We start from the raw sequence: 18,775 nt of genomic DNA on the forward strand, positions 1-18,775 counted from the left end.
TATATATATATATATATATATATATATATACATATATACAGTATATATACTGTGTGGCCTTGTGAAAGATGAATGTCACCTTGACTTTTTATGTCAGTTATGGATACAGAGGACGGGACTGTCGGGACAACCTTGTCTTCCTCCCTACGGGGGAGGCCATGTACTTCATCGCCTGTGTCATCGTGCTTTACCACATCAACAACAGATCACAGCGGCATTACAACAAGCACACAGACTGTGTCCGCTGGTCAGTCCACGGTCATGTTATATAGAACGGAAAGTGCCTGAACATTTTAACGAAGTCAAAGTTTGCAGTATCTCTGTTGATGCCTTAGACCTTTTTTTGAGCCACGACACTTACTTTATATTAGAAAAATCCCAGTATTCACCACCACACAAACACTCACTTTCAGTCACTTACTGTTTACTAACTCACTGTAAGTAAATAAAAGTGAAGCCTGTTTAGTTGAATAAGACGCTTATAGTTTCGCCAAAATTGAGCCGAGTGCAAAGAAGAGAATTAATCATTCAGCCTGTCACTGTCGCACAGACCAACAAAGACAAATTAATTGCAGTAAATAAATAACAATAAATAAATACCTTAATAAATAAAAAAAACACATCTTATCCCCTTTAAAATGAAAAAAAAAATTGTATAATAATACGTTTGTACTATGAAGTATCGTTATGTTTGCAGTAATCATAATCTGTTTCCGCAGTCTTGCGCTTCATCCTGACAAAGTACGAGTGGCTTCTGGACAGACAGCAGGGGTCGACAAAGACGGCAAGGTGACTAGTGATCTGACATCAATGATGACCTAACAAATGCTGCCTAGAAAATGTTATTATAATCATTATATTATAATCATTATATCAGGATATTTGATATTGGCTTCATGGTAGTTCCCTTAGCTCAAGGGTGTCATTTGGGTTCAGGGGACCTTTAATAACAATAAGTACATATTTATTCCCCTCTTGTTTTCCTGCAAATAAATACAAGATTATTAGAAAATGTTCATATTTCATGAAATGTAATTTGACAAAACATCATGAACATAAACAGTTTGTGTATTTTTTTTTCACTTTCGAAATCCATCAAGTGCGCTGGATCGAACCCACTGGCGGGTTGGTATTGGCTCGCGGGCTGTATGTTTGGTACCGGTGCTTTAGGTCTTTTGCTAACAATGCTAGCCCAAGCAGCTACATTAATGTGAGCTAAACATGTTGCCTACGTTACAATAACGTTACAATAAAGTGGCTAATTTTACATAAATATGTTGCAGTCCCTGGAAAAAGGGTTATTGTTAAGTTATTTATGGGATCTTTTTTTTACTTTGATATATGGACAGACCATAACATTTAATTTCAAAATATTTACGTTACACAACACAAAACAAAAGAACTTTAGCTTTATTTTAAAAAGTTGATATATATTTTATTTATTTAATTTGTTTAATTTATAGCTTTTTCAAAAATAGGAGGTAGATTGATTATAAGGACAATCATTGTATATCATTTTTTTATGTAACCAACGTTACAACATTTTCATTGACAAGACTATATTTGTGTCTGTGTGTGTGTGTGTGTGTGTGTGTGTATGCCGTAGCCGCTTAAAAACTGTGTTCATATCTGGGACTCCACCACCCTGGTCACTCTACAACAGATTGGCCTGGGAACCTTCCAGAGAGGAGTGGGATCGGTTGCATTTTCTTTCTTTGTGAGTTCATCTGAATAATAATAATAATAATAATTAAAAAACGTAAATGTATCTCCATTGTAAATTTGTCTTTGTACCAATGAAATTGTAAAAAAGAGCGTAGCTTTTTTTAACATGATACACATTAAGAAGTAAAAAAATTGACATTAGCATATGTAGCAGACTGGCTAGGCTAGATTCCTTTAAAGTGCTTTTGAGTTTGTTTGTTTGTTTTTCTTTTCGTTATTTTTACACTGACAGCCACTAGAGGGCGCTCTAGACTTGTGTACCATTATCTGCAACTCCTGTAATTCGCACTTTTTTTCTTCATCCTTTGGCTGGTGCGACTTATACTCCGGAGCGACTTACAATCCGGAAAATACGGTAGTTGTTAAAATACGGACATCAATTGGTCTTATGTGATTTCCAGGACTCTGGGACGTTCCTGTGTGTGATCGATGATTCCAACGAGCACATGATGTCAGTCTGGGACTGCAATAAAGGCACCAAGCATGCAGAGGTTAAGGTAATGAAATCTCTATGTCTGCATTTTAGGTGAACATTCTGAATGGGTACAACCTTGAGTGTTTTTGTTAAAATGGCTGACTGTGAATATCTAGTAATATATATATAGTAATATATCAACTATCCATCTATCCATCTATCCATCCATCTATCCATCCATCCACCCATCTATCCATCCATCCATCCATCCCCCCCCCCATCCACACACCCATCCATCCATCCATCCATCCATCCCTCTATCTATCTATCCATCCATCCATCCATCTATCCACCCATCCATCCATCCATCCATCTATCCACCCATCCATCCATCCATCCATCTATCTATCCATCCATCCATCCATCTATCCATCTATTCATCTATCCATCCATCCATCCATCCCCCCCCCCATCCACACACCCATCCATCCATCCATCCATCCATATATCCATCCACCTATCCATCCATCCATCTATCCATCCATCCACCCATCTATCCATCCATCCATCCATCCACCCACCCATCCATCCACCCATCCATCCATCCATCCATCTATCTATCCATCCATCCATCCATCTATCATCCATCTATCCATCCATCCATCCATCTATCCACCCATCCATCCATCCATCCATCCATATATCCATCCATCTATCCATCCATCCACCCATCTATCCATCCATCCATCCATCCAACCATCTATCCATCCATCTATCCATCCATCCATCCATATATCCATCCACCTATCCATCCATCCATCTATCCATCCACCTATCCATCCATCCATCTATCCATCCACCCATCCATCCATCCATCCATCTATCTATCCATCCATCCATCCATCTATCATCCATCTATCCATCCATCCATCCATCCATCCATCCGTCCATCCATCCTAATGGCATTCAGTCCATGAAAAGGTTGTTCTTGGCATTGGGTGGTTTTATTTTTTTCGACAATAAAACAACAAAATAATTCTTGATAATAAAACCAAAAGCGCCTTTTCCCCTTTTTTTGTGTTAGGAAAAGTAGAATTCAACAACAGGTTGTCCCCCGTTTCCATTCCTCAGGTCTGAATGTTGTACACTGCACAAAGTTTGGTTGCGTGATTTAGATTGCTCAATCTGTAAAGTAAAAGTGAAGTAAAGGCTCATCCTAAACCTGATCTGGTGTGTGTGGTGTGACATGATGAGACACAGATTGTTGTCTCTAACTTTAACTCGCCAAGGGATCAAAACTTCCGGAGTTTGTGAACGAGTGCTTAACACTGGTTTCGAGCTCCTCACAAAGAAGGTCTGTTTGGACAGATTACGGGGTGGGCAGTGTGTTTCTTCTCTGCTTTTGTGGGCCCAAAGCACCACAACTTCCCTGAGACTAAATCCAACACGGTTGCCATGGCAACGGTGTCAATATTTTGTATATACAGGGAATTTGTCCAACTGTGTGTAGAGAGGTATACACACACACACGTGTGTGTGTATGTGTGTGTGTGTTTAATATAGTAACAGGAAAACATAGGGCCTGCGAGGGCTTGCAAATCAGGACGTTAATGGACTTGAAATGTACAGTATATGTTACAGCATGCAGGTGTCTGTCTTTGTCCCTAACATGTGTCATGCATCTGTACAGGCAAGATGGTCCCTGGTGGGGAGTAACTGTGCCAGTTGTTAACATATGGCACACATTTTGCGTGTGCGCTGCCGTGCACTGTATAAACACATGAGCATCGGGCAGGAATATGATAATTACGCTCCCACCCTCGGCGGTCTCCACATGTCTCAGTGCTCAGTGAGGTCATGAATGGAGCTTCTTGTGTTTAAAAAAAAAAAAAAGGGAAAAAAAAGAATGATGCCTTGTACAAACTATACTTTATTAATCACAAAATGACATAAAATCCTTCATAGTTGTCTCCAGATTTCTGTTTTTTTTTTTCGATTGTTGCATATGGAACTAAAGCAGTACTCAAATAGTGGGGCGGGCCGCGGTGAGATGCCAATGGAATATGGCACGCTGGACATAAGTGTACCACTGCTGTAATGCTTGAATGATGGACAGGCCTCCAGTCCACTAGGTGGCAGCAACTCATACAGTGGTTTGTACAGATAAAAAATATATACGTTATCAGGTTCTCAATAGTTTTTCCATTTGCAATGGTGGTGGGTTGGAGGGAGAAGAGGTATGGGGAGGCGTGAAACATTTCTGTCCCCAGCAGGGGGCATGACCACTGAACTAAAGCAACTTTACTATGCTATGCTGCTAATGGTTTTGTTGCTGATTTGTTTTTTACTTTTAACTACAATCGTTCTTACTTCCTATGAATGAACATTAAAAATAGACAAATAGAGTGGTACCAAGGAGCCGCCCCATTATAGGTCTCCATTTTGTCAACATCAGAACAGGAATCCGATGGTTGTGGTTCCCAGCCTATTCTGGCTTGCGACCCCCATTTTGACGTTTTTTTTTTGTTTTGTTTTTTTCAATCATGTGATTGTAGCTGTCAAAGATGATATTTTTATATGATGCATTTTGTTTGAACTTGATTCATATTCATGAAAGTGGATGAATAGAATTGTTTGAGATTGTGTGTGGTGTTTTTATTAATAATAATAGAAATAATAGAAAGAATAATAATTAGTAGAAAAAAAAACATTTTAGTTCAGTTTTTTTTTCAGGCTACCCAATTTGAATTCCAGGTTGAAAAACAAGATTGAAAAACATGTTAGGAAAACACTTGGGAAATCATCACCTCGGATCCTTGAAAACCTGGAAAACTTGACAAATTGTCCAGTCATGGTCACCATATGGAAAAAAAACCAACCCTCAAAAGTCTTCAAAAATGCTTAAATTATCGTGGAAAAAAATGTTTCCTTTTTTCTGTCTTAATCAGACGATATGGAAGAACATCGTATTTCTGCTTCCAACTGGTCTAACGCCCCACATGACGTTGCCAGCCAAACAAATTAACATGTCACCTCAGAGCAGCTCTTTAGTTTCCATTCGAATTTAGAGCTTGATTTAGCCTCTTCTCAGACCCGATTGCTGGAATTGGTCCTTGATGTAGTGTCGCTCTGTCTCGCATTTACAGGGTCCTCTTTGTCCTCGTTGAGAACTAAACATAGAAGGAATCTAGATGAAAACACAACATGTACGACTGTAGAACATAATACTTTTCAACGCATTAGACAGACAGGGCCTAAGCACCAGTGGACAATGTAAGTGTCCTGGAAAAGGCCTGGAAAATACTGTTAAAGAGTGGAAACCCTGATCACTGACGTTTGGGAGAGTCGTGGGAGGATGCAGGAGTTAAATGATGACCGGGGAGGGAAGAGAAGAAGAAAGGACACACGGGAAGATAAAACTCTGCTGTTTTTTACTTTTCACCCTTTACAACATTGAGTTTGAAGCATTTTTTCCCCCCAATGCCTTCTTATATGGGTTGCCAGTTTGTGCTGTTTCTTCTGTGTTAAAGGTCTCTTTGTGTGTCTGTGTTTAGAGCACCAACGAGACTGTGTTCGCTGTGGGCTTTGATCCAGAAAACAGCACCAAAATCATCACCTGTGGTAAATCCCACGTCTACTTCTGGACGCTGAGCTCAGGACAGTTCACCAAGAAACAAGGCATATTTGGAGTAAGAACATCCCCGGCTTATTCTGTTTGTAATTTATTTCGCTAATTTCATTTAGAATGTAATTCTTGGGACTAGAGTTTATTTTTCGTTTTTCTCCGTTTGCTGGTTTCAAGAAAAATGTCTTTTTGATTAGCTTGTTTATGCCTAGTGGGGGAGGGGGGGGACATAAGTGTACCACTGCTGTGATGCTTGAATGATAACAAGCCTCCAGTCCACTAGGTGGCAGCAACTCAAACACTGATTTGTACAGATAAAAACATACATGTTATTTTTGTACAGATAAAAATCATACATGTTATCAGGTTCTCAATAGTATTTCAATTTGAGGGGGTGTGGGTCGGGAGGGGGCGTGAAAACGTTTCTGTCCCCAAGGGGGCGCATGACAGAAAATAATTGAGAACCACTGGTCTAGGCTACGCAAGCATTGGTGGTTCAGTGGTAGAATACATGCCAGCTTTGGTGGTTCAGTGGTAGATTTCTCGCTTGCCATGTGGGAGGCCTGGGTTCGATTCCCAGCCAATGCATTTCTAGTTTCCGTTAGTTAGTGAAGAACTCTTAAGGGGTTAATAACGTTCTATCTATTTAACTTCAGAGAGTAGGGAAACCTCTAGCATCCTTTGAGCAGTACCAATTTTTCCCTATTCAAATATATTTCCCAGGGCTGCATAAAATGGCAATATTCAAATTTTTTTTTTTGGGTCAACAGTAAAAAACATTTCTTTTACTAACAACTGTTTCATTTCACCTTTAGAAATACAAGAAACCCAAGTTCATCCAGTGCTTTATGTTCAGTTTAACTGGAGAAGTTCTGACTGGAGACTCTGAGGGAAACATCATCAGATGGGGAAAGTCTCCCGCTGATGTCAAGACTCTGGGCAAAGGAGCCAAAGGTCAGTGCTGGGAAGGCTTAGCATTACATTTTTACTCCACCGTACAGATAGTTTAGTGGATAAATATGACTAGAACCAAACCACTGAGTATAAAAAATTCAAATACAGTTCTGAGGATCTTAATATATGGCACCATGTGATCGATACAGGAAATTAAGTAAAAATCTTAGACATGCACCTTCAGCTTTTTGTCGTCAAAAAAGTGTCGTCATCGACAAAATGTTGAAACTTGACTTGCCTGCCTGCGGTCTAGATCTCTCTTCTGTTACGAGTGCGTGTACACCAATAACATATGCAACAAAAAATTCCAATTTATTTAAATTTCAATACAATTTAAAGCAGTGTTTTCCAACCTTAGGGTTGCGACCCCATGTGTGGTCACCTAGAATTCAAATGTGGTCGCCCTAAAATATTCTAGTACTTGATACAAAATGTACTGATAAAATATGTTTAAATAAAATCCACTGTATAAAATTATCTAAGATGTTAGGAACCAGTGATAATTTTGGTCCTCTCACAATTTTCAAGTTTATCTTCTTCTTCTTTTTCTTTCGGCTTTGTCCCTTTTTTTTTCAGGGGTTGCCACATCAAATCATTGATTTCCATCTCTCCCTGTTCTCTGTATCTTCTACTCTGACTCCAACTATCTGCATGTCCTCCCTCACTGCATCCATATATCTCCTCTTTGGTCTTCCTCTATTGATTTCCATCTCTCCCTGTTCTCTGTATCTTCTACTCTGACTCCAACTACCTGCATGTCCTCCCTCACTGCATCCATATATCTCCTCTTTGGCCTTCCTCTCTTTCTCCTACCTGGTAGCTCCATCTCTAACATTCTTCTACCAATGTATCCACTGTCCCTCCTCTGCACATGTCCAAACCATCTCAATCTGGCTTCTCTAGCTTTTTCTCCAAACCTTCCTGTCTGTGTTGTCCCTCTAATGACCTCATTCCTGACCCTGTCCATTCTTGTCACTCCTAAAGAGAATCTTAGCATCTTTAACTCTGCCACCTCCAGCTCCACCTCCTGTCTTCTGCCTATTGCTAGTGTCTCTAATCCATACATCATGGCTGGTCTCACCACCGTCCTGTAAAGCTTTCCCTTCACCTTAGCTGACACTCTTCTGTCACAGATCACTCCTGACACTTTTCTCCAGCTGTTCCATCCTGCCTGTACTCTATTCTTCACCTCTCGTCCACAGTCTCCTCTGCTCTGTACAGTTGATCCTAAGTACCTAAACTCCTGCACCTTCACCACCTCTGCTCCTTGTGACCTCACTATTTCACTGTTCTCCCTTTCGTTTACACACATGTACTCTGCTTGTACAATTTTCAAGTATATCACAAGGGTCAATTTTTTAAACTGCTCAGTGTTTAAGTGTATTGAGGAGTCAAATGGACTATGAGGGACTGTAGGCTCATTATTATCATTGGGGACACTGGCTTTACCAAAGTTTTGAAAGAAACTCTCGGCCCAGTCTACAAACCACTGTTACAGTATACAGCGATGCCTAAAGTCCACCAACTCTATAGAGCTAAGTTTCGAGTTGTACTTTTGTATCCTTTTTTTTTTTGACATTTTCCCATATTAATAATTGGATTCATCACAAACAAAACACATACATATACCTGCTGTTTTTATTTGTCTTTCTTCCACTGATAAAAAATAGTCGCATGTTTCCTCCTTTTACAGAGACTTTCCAGATAATGCGTCAAACCAAAGCTCACGAAGGCAGTGTTTTCACCCTGTGCAAGCTCCAGGGTGGGGCGCTGCTGAGCGGAGGAGGCAAGGATCGCAAGATCATCCGCTGGAGTGCTGACCTGGCACCAGAGAGAGAGTGTGAGGTGAACCACAGCTGTGTGTGTGTGTGTGTGTGTGTGTGTGTGTGTGAGAGAGATGGCTCTGCTTTGTGAGGTAATAATAGGAAAGACCTACTAATATAGATTATCTGTGCAGATCCCGGAAAAGTTCGGAGCCGTTCGCACCCTCGCCGATGTGGACGGGGAAGAGCTGTTGGTCGGTACCACGCGTAACGCCATCCTCAGAGGAACTTTCGCCGACGGATTCATGGCTATAGTGGAGGTGCGTATAAGTACCTGAGCAGTTAGCGCTACAGTTGACGTTGAGATGGTCTTAGTTACATCATAAAGCAGTGATCATCAACTTGCGGCCCACGGGCCGGACTTGAGACCCCTGTCATAAAGGTTCATTTGTCGGTTTACTTAATGTTGAGGAGAGGCAGCTTTAAAGAGACCTCTTGGTCTCTGCACACAATTTTAAATTTTCTCTGTTTAGAATATATGAAAATGTTAGAACAGAAAATGTCTAGAGATGATGAGCAGCCTCGACTTCTCGATCTTCATCAGCTTAAAAATGTAAATACTGAAATGCCTTCAGGTTCATTTAAATACTGTTCTTGTAATAAGGGATAAGCTTGATAAGATTTTTTTTTACATGTTCCTTACCTTAGCTGCGGATGCTAAGTCCATAGATTCCCTGTTTACAGCATGCATTTCTAGTTTACTAGCGTCAAGTTTAGCATTCTGGCTGTGGTATTGGATTGGACGAGATATAGTTTTTTTTTTTTTTTTTTTTTTTTTCTTTTTTTTTTTTTTTCCCTATCGGACTAATGCCAATCCTCAGTATCGGAACACGCTGTCCCTGTTTATAATACATTTACAGTAATACCGCGAGATGCGAACGTCCCGACATACGAGTATTCCGAGATATGAGCAAGCTTTCGAGCAAATATTTACTTCGAGGTACGAGGAAAGATTTGAGATATGAGCACGCTCTTAGACGCCGCCGCTAGGTGGCCGAGCACTCGCAGCAGCCCACACCGCCTCACTCGTTCACATCCGTACGAATCTCCCGCGAGTCTACCATATTGTCTACGTTATTATCTACGCGATTTTCTCTCTATTTTGTGCATTATTCTTCATAATAGCGACGAGTCTAAGAGAGTGAGTGGTAAGGATGGTGGTGAGAAGAAGAAACGCATGATGACCATGGAAATAAAGCATGAAATTGTTGATAAATATGAGCGAGGTGCCTGCTAAAAAAAGAATAGAAATCGAAAAAAAAAGGAAATTTAAAATAAAAAATTGAAAAATAAAAAAAAAGTAAGCTAAGTTATGTAGTGGACGTGTAAGGTCCGGTACCCCTTCCTCTCTCCTCCTCCTCCTCCTCCGCACATGCCTCCATTAGCCGCTACTGTATCGTCTGTCTCAAAGGTATGAACTCATAATTAAAACCACTTTATTATTTTTTTTTGTCTGTCTCTCTGTGTTTTTCCATTGTTTTTAGCACTAATAAGAAATTAATAAATTTAAAAACATGTTTTTACCATTGTTTTTAGCACTAATAAGGGAGTTTTTTTTAGAGGGCCGGAACGGATACATTTTTTTTCTGTTGATTCTTATGGGAAAAAAATGATTTGAGATCTCGAATTCTTATGAGAAAAAATTATTTGAGATCTCGAGTTACGAGCTCGGTCCTGGAACGAATTATGCTCGTATCTCAAGGTATTACTGTATTTACAGTTACTTACTTGAAAGAACAAGTCCCTGAGAGAGGCTTTTCCCCTGTTAACTTTAGGGTCATGTGAATGAGATGTGGGGGCTGGCCACTCACCCCTCCCAAAACATCTTCCTCACATGTGGCCACGACCGGCAGGTGTGTTTGTGGAACACAGAGGAACACAAGCTGGACTGGTGCATCAGCCTGGAGGTGACGTCGCAATTTTTCTGCTTTGGTGACTTTATTCCCTTATGATCAATAGGAGCTGCGTTTCTAATCTGTGTCATTTCTCTCACAGGAGTATGGGCAGTGTGCAGATTTCTGTCCAAACGGTTCAGTCGTTTCAGTTGGCCTCAGCACAGGAAGGTAAATAAACTCAAGGCTACATCCATATACTTGTGCTTTTTTTAAAAAATGTATTCTGCTTCATATACATTTCCTATTTTCACATTTTTCATTTTTCTATCCATACTTCCCATTGGTGCAGGGAACAGTTTTGCACAGTTTTAGTTTAAAAACCACTCCCTTTAAACAAAAATATTACACTGACTGTGAAAAATGACTCTTCCAAAAAAATGTTATTTAAATGAATTTAACTGTTGACATACTCAGCCCGAAACCGGAGCCTGTTTATACGGAAATATATACTAAAGACATACTCACAGGAATTGAAGAAAGACACTCAAAGATATTATTCTTTTTTTTTTTTTGGTCTCTCGTTTTTTTTTTTTGTTCATATAGCCATCTGCTGTCACCTAGTGGAAGAATATTTTATTGTTCTTTTTATGGATGACACTAGAGCAGGGGTGTCAAACTCATTTTCACCGGGGGCCACATCAGCAATACAGTTCCTGTTAAAGGGCCGGTTGTAAATGACTATATAGATCAGGGGTGGCCCAACCCCTGATCTGCAGACCAATACCAGTCCATAGGTCATTTGGTAGCGGGCTGCAGTGGGACACGGTTAAAAAAAAATTCCATATTTTTTCTCATTTACTTTATTCAAAGAAAATCTTTTCTTTATTTAAAGATGATGTGGCAATATTTTAAAATTTTATAACATTTCATTCAGACTCTAGTACAAACAGAATAGTGTCTGAAAGATTTTTTATTTTTAAAATTTAATGATCCTTCAATGCTCAGCAGTTTGCTCTGTCTGTAGGTCTGTAGTAACGGGTGATACTAGCTGACCAGTCCTTGGAACAAAAAAGGTCGGGGACCACTGGTATAGATGTAGCTCCATAACAAACTAATACATGTTTCTGCAATTGATTATTATTTGATTGTTTATAAAAATGTTTAATTTCTTAGGTTAAGAAACTCTGCTGCATGGACTTTATATTTGCTTTTTAAGCTCCCACGGGCCACACAAAACGGCTTGGTGGGCCGCATTTGGCCCCCGGGCCTTGAGTTTGACACATATGCACTAGAGTTACCACTGTATTCAACTTGTTGCTTTTTGCAACAAAAGTGGAAACATTTATACACACATGCATGTTTAATAGAGTTGTGTAGCATGTTATTCATATTGAACAGTTTGGTACAAGATGTTCTATACAAAAAAAAGGTATACACAAAACCTCTTTTTCGGTACATCTATTAATTTCATCTAGGTGGATGGTCCTGGACCTCCTGACCAGAGAGGTGGTCTCTGAAAGCATCGACGGGAATGAGCAGCTCTCTGTAATGAGATATTCACCAGGTTAGAGCTCAGTCACACTTCTCCGTATTCTTCTAAATCACGTGTGCATTTTTTAAAAATATTTCCCCTCAATGTTTTTTTAAGCATGCAGTTAAAGGCAATTAAAATTAAAAGGCAAATCGATTTTTGGGCTAGAACAAATTCTATTGGTAGTCCACAACTAGCCCCCTGGTCCATATGTTTGACATCATTGTACAAGCTGAGGATTCTGCATAAAATTGTTTGAGTAAATTTATAGTATTTTATAGTATCCTTTTTTATATTTATTTATTAATTAATAAATATACTAGTCAAGAAAACAAGTCAATAATTTTTTTTTAAAACGTATTTTACGCATATGCGATAGGCAAAAAGTTAGTAGTAATGCATTTGCAAATTTAAGTGTCATACTATCATAATACGCTGTTTGATTTCTACACCGGACTGGATGTAGTAAATGAAAGAATGTAGGCTTTGATCAGGTATTTATTTTAGTCTTTATGCACTTTCTTTATTAATTTCTGTCTATATAAATGATTTGAAACTAATTAAATCATTTTAAAAAAATATTGTAACTTTCGTTTATTGACCACCCCCAAATAAGTAAATCATTGTTTGAACGCTGACCTCTTGTGTTTGCAGACGGCAGCTATTTAGCGGTTGGATCTCATGACAACTTTATCTACCTATACAACGTGGCGGACAATGGACGGCGCTACACGCGATTTGGAAAATGCAACGTAAGTTAAATATAATTTCTCTTTTGTAATGTCTTTTGTTTTAAAATCTCAATGCGACAACTAACTGGAGTTTTGAAGGAGTCATGGTATAACTATTATATAATATCTATTATAATGTTAATTATGGTGCCATAAGGGTTTATCAATTATTACGTCTACTTACGTGTGTCAAACTCAGGCCCGGGGGCCAAATCTAGCCTGTGTCGTAATTAAAAAAAAAAAAAAAAACATGGCCCACGTTTGCATGAAAACAAAAGGAGAAAAACATGGACTTTATTTATAGGTAATTATGTTATGACTTTACTGGTCCAGCCCACTTCGTCTAAACCAGGCATGGGCAAACTAAGGCCCGGGGTCCGGATGCGGCCCGTTCAGCTTTTTAATCCGTCCCGCCAAACTTTTCCAAATGATATAATTTATTTATATTATCTTTATACTTCTGCCTTTTCCCTGCAATACCCATATTTCCCCAATAGGTGGTGTAGAAAATGATAAAAGCATTTTAGCATCTTAGCCTTTATGCATGACTTTTACATGTCATTTATCTTCGGTTCACACTCCATCTATCTACTCCTGACCCGGCCCTACTGTCAAATTTTAGGACTTGTTTTAGGAATTGTGTCCCGCGGGTCAAAAAGTTTGCCCACGCCTGTTATATACCATGTTTGAGTTTTGACACCCCTAGGCTTTCACATTTGACTTACGCGCAGACTGTCTTATGTTCGAGCCCCAGGGGAACCACATACTTGGTACCTCCCGTTTGGCAGCTTGTTGCAGCAGATCTACTGTTAGCACAACACTTTCCCCAGTGTGGGATTAACAAAACTGTCATTGTAATTATTATTGTCATGTATATGTATATGTATAGAGTACGTATATATATATATACACCATATCATTTCTCACTCAGGGTCACTCCAGCTTCATCACTCACCTGGACTGGTCCAAAGATGGGAAGTATATTATGTCCAACTCTGGTGATTACGAGATCCTTTACTGTAAGTGCGTTCACGTCTACTTTACTGCAGTCGTGTCCTAGCAAATGCCACAGGACACACACAGTGCCACCGTGTGGCTGTCTCTGACCCTGAGTGTGGATGTTTTTATTTTGAAGGGGACATTGCCGGAGGCTGCAAACTGCTGAGAAACCGTTTCGAGAGCAAGGACAGAGAGTGGGCTTCTTACACCTGTGTCCTGGGCTTCCATGTTATCGGTGAGTGTTGTACACTAACACCACAGCTCAGAGCTGGCTCTTGTTGTTATGGCGTCTCTAACTAGCCTACTGTTCGCCAAGAACTGGCTCTGCACTCCACTTATTGAGTTACTATTACACTTGGGGAAAGTTAAAATACTTTCATGGAAAATCTACATATTTTTTATTATTATCTTTTTTTTCTTCTCTTTTGTTATGAATCTTATGAACCAGTTTTCAGAAGTGGGCAGTTAATCTAAACGATCTATTACAAAGTGCAGAATATTAGTGACTGGAACTTTTTATCTGTGTGCAGAATATTAGTGACTGGAACTTTTGACTGTGTACAACAGATGTTTTCCTTTACCTTGTAGTGATGTCACATTGTCTGCGTTGCAGGTGTGTGGCTGGAGGGATCTGACGGCACTGACATCAATGCCCTGTGTCGCTCTCACAGCGAGAGGGTGGTTGCAGTGGCAGACGACTTCTGTAAAGTCCACCTCTTCCAGTATCCTTGTCCTAAACCAAAGGTAAGGATGTCCAAAGATGCAGTACACCGTAATACTTTTTAACGGATGTACGTGGAAAAACAGGACGTCTCACATAAGACAACGATTTCTGCAATGGTTCAATAATGACATCGGCTTTTACGAAGAATCACGTGGCATTGGCAAATGGGAATCCTGTGAAGCAAACCTTACTGGGATTTGGACATAAGAGCGAGGCAGCACGCAGGAAATTGCTTAGTGGTGAAAATGGAAATGACATATTGTCAGAGAGGTTGAAAGTGGTTGAAGTCAAAATGCAATTGCGGTGATTGTCCAAAATTGCAAGATGGTCTTCAATTCATTGGCATTGTTCGGAATTGCGGAAAATCTTGAAGGGACTTTTTTTTGGGCTACTTCAATACAATAGGGCAGTGTTTTCTAACCCTTTTGAGCCACCACGCCTATTAGAAAAAAAAAAGCAATGGTTCCCCACCAAAATAAATCCAACAAGAAGTAGATATAATGATCTTTTATGTTGGTCTGTTTGGTTGAACAAAATGCTGATATAGCTTTGGCCCAGAGGCAATGTCTCTGTCATTGGTGTAGAACCCCAGGGTTCACCTCCTGGGCAAGTTTGAATCCCAGTTAGGGCAGTTGGTACCTTCCAGTGGACTCACCACCTGCAGGAAGGTTTAGGGGGGTTGGTACGGTGCAGTGTGATTTGGGTGGAGACTGCTGCCCCCGCGACCTGGTAACGGATAAGCGGATGAAAATGGATGGATGGATGGATGGATGGGCAATGCTGATATACTTGCAGGACTTAAAGAAAGATGCACAGCATTCTTCAACTGCCCTGAGACTCTCTTTTTGTAGTTTTTACAGCCATCTGCTGCCACAAACTGGAAGATTTATTTTTTTCTGCCTATCACTGCTGCATGGAGAAATCGAGACAAATTGTTTGTAGTAAACAATTCCCATTAAGTTAAATTGTATAATCCAGGGGTCCCCAACTCAGTCCATATGTCATTTGGTACTGGGCCACGGTGCAAAATGTACTTCCGTTTTACTCATTTACTTAATCAAAAAAGGCTAGAGGTTAATGTTACTGTTTGGGGTGGGGGGGGGCCTTGGCAAGGAAACGTTTGGGAATTCCTGGTCTTGGGTTAACAAAACCACCTTTTGAAGATTTGTTTTTTTTCCTTGCTCTGTCCCCCCCAGCTTTTTTTTTTCCTCCCTCCCTAGGCCCCCAGCCACAAGTATGAAGGCCATGGCAGTCACGTCACCAATGTCTGCTTCACCCACAGCGACTCCCACCTGCTATCAATAGGCGGCAAGGACATGTGCATCCTGCAGTGGAAGGTAATGGGAGGCGGAACAGTGGACAGTAAAGAAAGACTGACCTCAACATCGTCCACGTCCAGCAGCTCTCCGGAACCCACCACCTAAGAAGAATAAGAGAGTGGCAGAGCAGGAACTGTTTGAATTTTCAGACATTTTACTCCGTTGACGGCTATCACAGCCTGCGCCTCAGTGCTAACTGGTGCTTTCTAGCGGAGGAACCGTCTCCATCAGGGATGGTTTGATACAACTTTTTCGTGCCTGATACCGATACCGGTATCAATCCGATACCTTCTTTTTCGCGGGCTGCTGTGGCTGAGGCAGTAGTGTCCCGGTTTACAGCATGTCACAAATGCATCAGTTAAGCATTGAGCATTTGGGCTTAGGTAAGGGATCGGATGGGCTATAGTTGTTTTTTTTTTTTTCTGTGTTCGATCCTGAATTTTTAACCAATATCGGACCGATCCTGAGCGTTGGATCGAGCCATCTCTGTGTGAAACTAAAGGGTGTGATGCTTTCTACGGCACAGAAAAGCTGTGATTTCTGGTGAAATGGTGAACATCAGTTTGCAGGTGCAGAACTTGACGAAACCTCTGAACCTTCCTGCATTTACCGTTGCATTGTTGCAAAATACCATAGCACGTTCAAAGCAGTAGGAGACACAATTCACAGGAAATAGAATTCATTGTTTTCAATTTCTAAATTGCAGATTACTACAACCTCAATCTTTAGCGACTAACTTTTTTTTTCTCTCTCACTCCACAGTTGTGTCTTAATATACATACATATTTGTTCTGCCTACAGCCTACGTCATGTGTTGGCCACACTGTGTTCCAATTCCTAACAATGTAAAATGAATGTGGAGCAGTAATTGGATGGATTTTGTTTGTCTCTATAGGCTGCGGGTATTTGGTGATGCCGAAGGAGTGAGACGTGTCCATTGATAGATTTGGATTTGTGTGCATTGCTCCACCTACTTGTCCAAAGTCGCACTGCAGGCATAGACTGTAAACTGCAAAGCAGTAACCCACAACCTCCTGCACCACAGACAGGTTCTACGCAAGGCTTTTGTCCACAGACCAGCGATAGGGGAGGTTACATGCATAACAAAGCACAACAAAGTGCACAATATATAATTTGATTATTACATATATAATGTTAATATAATTATTTTATTGTATGCATAGCATTTATTTGAATACAATACAACTCACCATAGTGCAGAATCAGTGGGATTGTTTCCCTGCAAATACTTTTCTTTCAAAAAAAAAAAACTCCACAAGCTTGTCTTTTAATGCATGATTCACCTTTCTATAGCAGTATTTCTCAACCTTTTTTCAGCCGTGGCACATATTTTACAGAAAAATCCCACGTTGCACCACCAAACAAAATGTCCTAAAAGTATTTGTAATTAAATATAAGGGTATTCTAGTTTCAATCTTCTTACTCAATGTGAAACCTGGGCCTGTTTAGTTAAACGCAACTTTGATTTACTCACATGAATTTAACAAAAAGCGCACAAAAATCTACAACAGCCAAACGGCTCTTTCTTTACTCCTCTACTCGTTTTTATAGCCATCTTCTGCCACCAAGTGGAGGAGTATTTGATTGCTCTGCAGGTCTGTTTCACATAGATGAATGAAGACAAATTATTTACAGTAAATAAATCATAGTATTCAGATGAATTGAGCGAATTTGGATCATTTCACACGTTACACCTAACGATCTCTCACACTATTGTGCCATGGCACAGTGTTTGGGAATTACTGCTCATCCTAAGAGGGAGGCAGATATTCTAAAATAAAGTAGGATTTAAAAAAAAAACCAAACATAATCAAACAGTTATTGAACATGTATTACAGTAAGTACAGTGGAGTATTATGCTCATGTTAGATAATTTCTCTTATATTATTCTGACATATCTATATCAGTCTGAAAAAAAATATCTGCTTTCTGCGTCGTTAAAGACATCTGTATAATGTTTTTCCTTTTTTTCTATTAATGGTTTTAATTATTTCTTTGTGTTTCTTCGGCCTGTCTTAAGAAAATGTGTTCATGCTTTACCATAGACTGTGAAAAACACCGTCTCTGACTAATCAGTTGATTTTGCAGTTTTTACAATTATTATTTAAAAAAGAACACTGACAATACTGTGAGGCTGTATCTGTCAAGCATCAGAGCAAATACCAAAGACTGGAACCTGTAGTTTTGGCGAAGTGTCACCAGTGGGCAGTGCTGCTCTAGGAGTGAAAGCTTGTGCTGTCTGTTGCGCGTGCGTTTGTGTGTCAGATTTGGTTAATGCTGGGGGGGAAAAAAAAGAAAGATATTAACAATAATTCCGTGATGGTTGTGATTACACTCTTGGTGGTTATGACAAAGGTTAGAGATAATAATAGAAATGTGCATTGATATTTGTGTGCGTATGTGTGTGTGTGTGGCTAGTGGCCCAGCCCCTGTTGAAGAGTTACATTTCAAATGTGCCTTGTGTAAAATTCAGCTCAACCTATTTTATATTCCATTTCTACTGGCAGATATTTACAATAAAATACATTTACTGACATGTTTCAGTGATATTCACCCAAAACATATGTATTCACATCAGACTCAAAGTTTTCCAAGCCTACTTTCAATAAACCGGTGCAGTGGTGACTTGGTTAAGGAAGTGGACCTACATCCGGAAGGCTTCATGTTTGAGTCCACCAGCTGCCAAGTTACCACTGAGGTACTCAGAGCATGACATTGCCATCTATGGACAGTGTAGCTCAGTGGTTCCTTAACTTTTGTATGATATGCTGTTAACTCCCCCAGCACATTTTGTTGCTATTTCCCTAAAACACTGTAAACACCATTATACCTACAACCCTATATTGGCTTTCTATTATCTGATTTTTTTTTTTACTGATTTTTTAAAAAAAAAAGTTTTACCATTCATTGAAATTCAACGAGAGTCAGAAAAGCCGTTTCATTTTTCAAATTTATTTGAAACTGCAGTGATTTAAATACTGTTGTCATTCTTACAGAACTGCGTCAAATTGCACAAAGCATCCAGGAATAACACAAGATGCAAATTTCTGAATGGTAGCACGTTTCAAACACA

General features: G+C 39.8%; 1 protein-coding gene and 1 non-coding gene across 2 annotated transcripts in view; both read left to right on the top strand.

Moving 5' to 3' along the window:
* eml3 (EMAP like 3) overlaps window positions 1–18,236 on the top strand; it is a 52,249-nt gene extending 34,013 nt beyond the window's left edge. The window contains exons 9-24 of the mRNA XM_008328117.3: window positions 98–247; window positions 720–789; window positions 1,607–1,717; window positions 2,127–2,222; window positions 5,695–5,829; window positions 6,581–6,719; window positions 8,413–8,564; window positions 8,677–8,802; window positions 10,318–10,449; window positions 10,538–10,605; window positions 11,853–11,941; window positions 12,563–12,660; window positions 13,571–13,658; window positions 13,775–13,873; window positions 14,252–14,382; window positions 15,583–18,236. Of these exons, the coding sequence (XP_008326339.1) occupies window positions 98–247; window positions 720–789; window positions 1,607–1,717; window positions 2,127–2,222; window positions 5,695–5,829; window positions 6,581–6,719; window positions 8,413–8,564; window positions 8,677–8,802; window positions 10,318–10,449; window positions 10,538–10,605; window positions 11,853–11,941; window positions 12,563–12,660; window positions 13,571–13,658; window positions 13,775–13,873; window positions 14,252–14,382; window positions 15,583–15,786 (1,888 nt within the window). The 3' untranslated portion in view covers window positions 15,787–18,236. The remainder of the gene's footprint in view (window positions 1–97; window positions 248–719; window positions 790–1,606; window positions 1,718–2,126; window positions 2,223–5,694; window positions 5,830–6,580; window positions 6,720–8,412; window positions 8,565–8,676; window positions 8,803–10,317; window positions 10,450–10,537; window positions 10,606–11,852; window positions 11,942–12,562; window positions 12,661–13,570; window positions 13,659–13,774; window positions 13,874–14,251; window positions 14,383–15,582) is intronic.
* Window positions 6,283–6,353, top strand: trnag-gcc (transfer RNA glycine (anticodon GCC)). Its single transcript has one exon. It is a non-coding gene; the product is annotated as a tRNA-Gly (tRNA).
* Window positions 18,237–18,775: the final 539 nt, after the last annotated feature.

This window comes from Cynoglossus semilaevis, chromosome 1 (assembly GCF_000523025.1).
Source record: "Cynoglossus semilaevis isolate Cse_v1.0 chromosome 1, Cse_v1.0, whole genome shotgun sequence".
Classification (NCBI taxonomy): Eukaryota; Metazoa; Chordata; class Actinopteri; order Pleuronectiformes; family Cynoglossidae; genus Cynoglossus; species Cynoglossus semilaevis.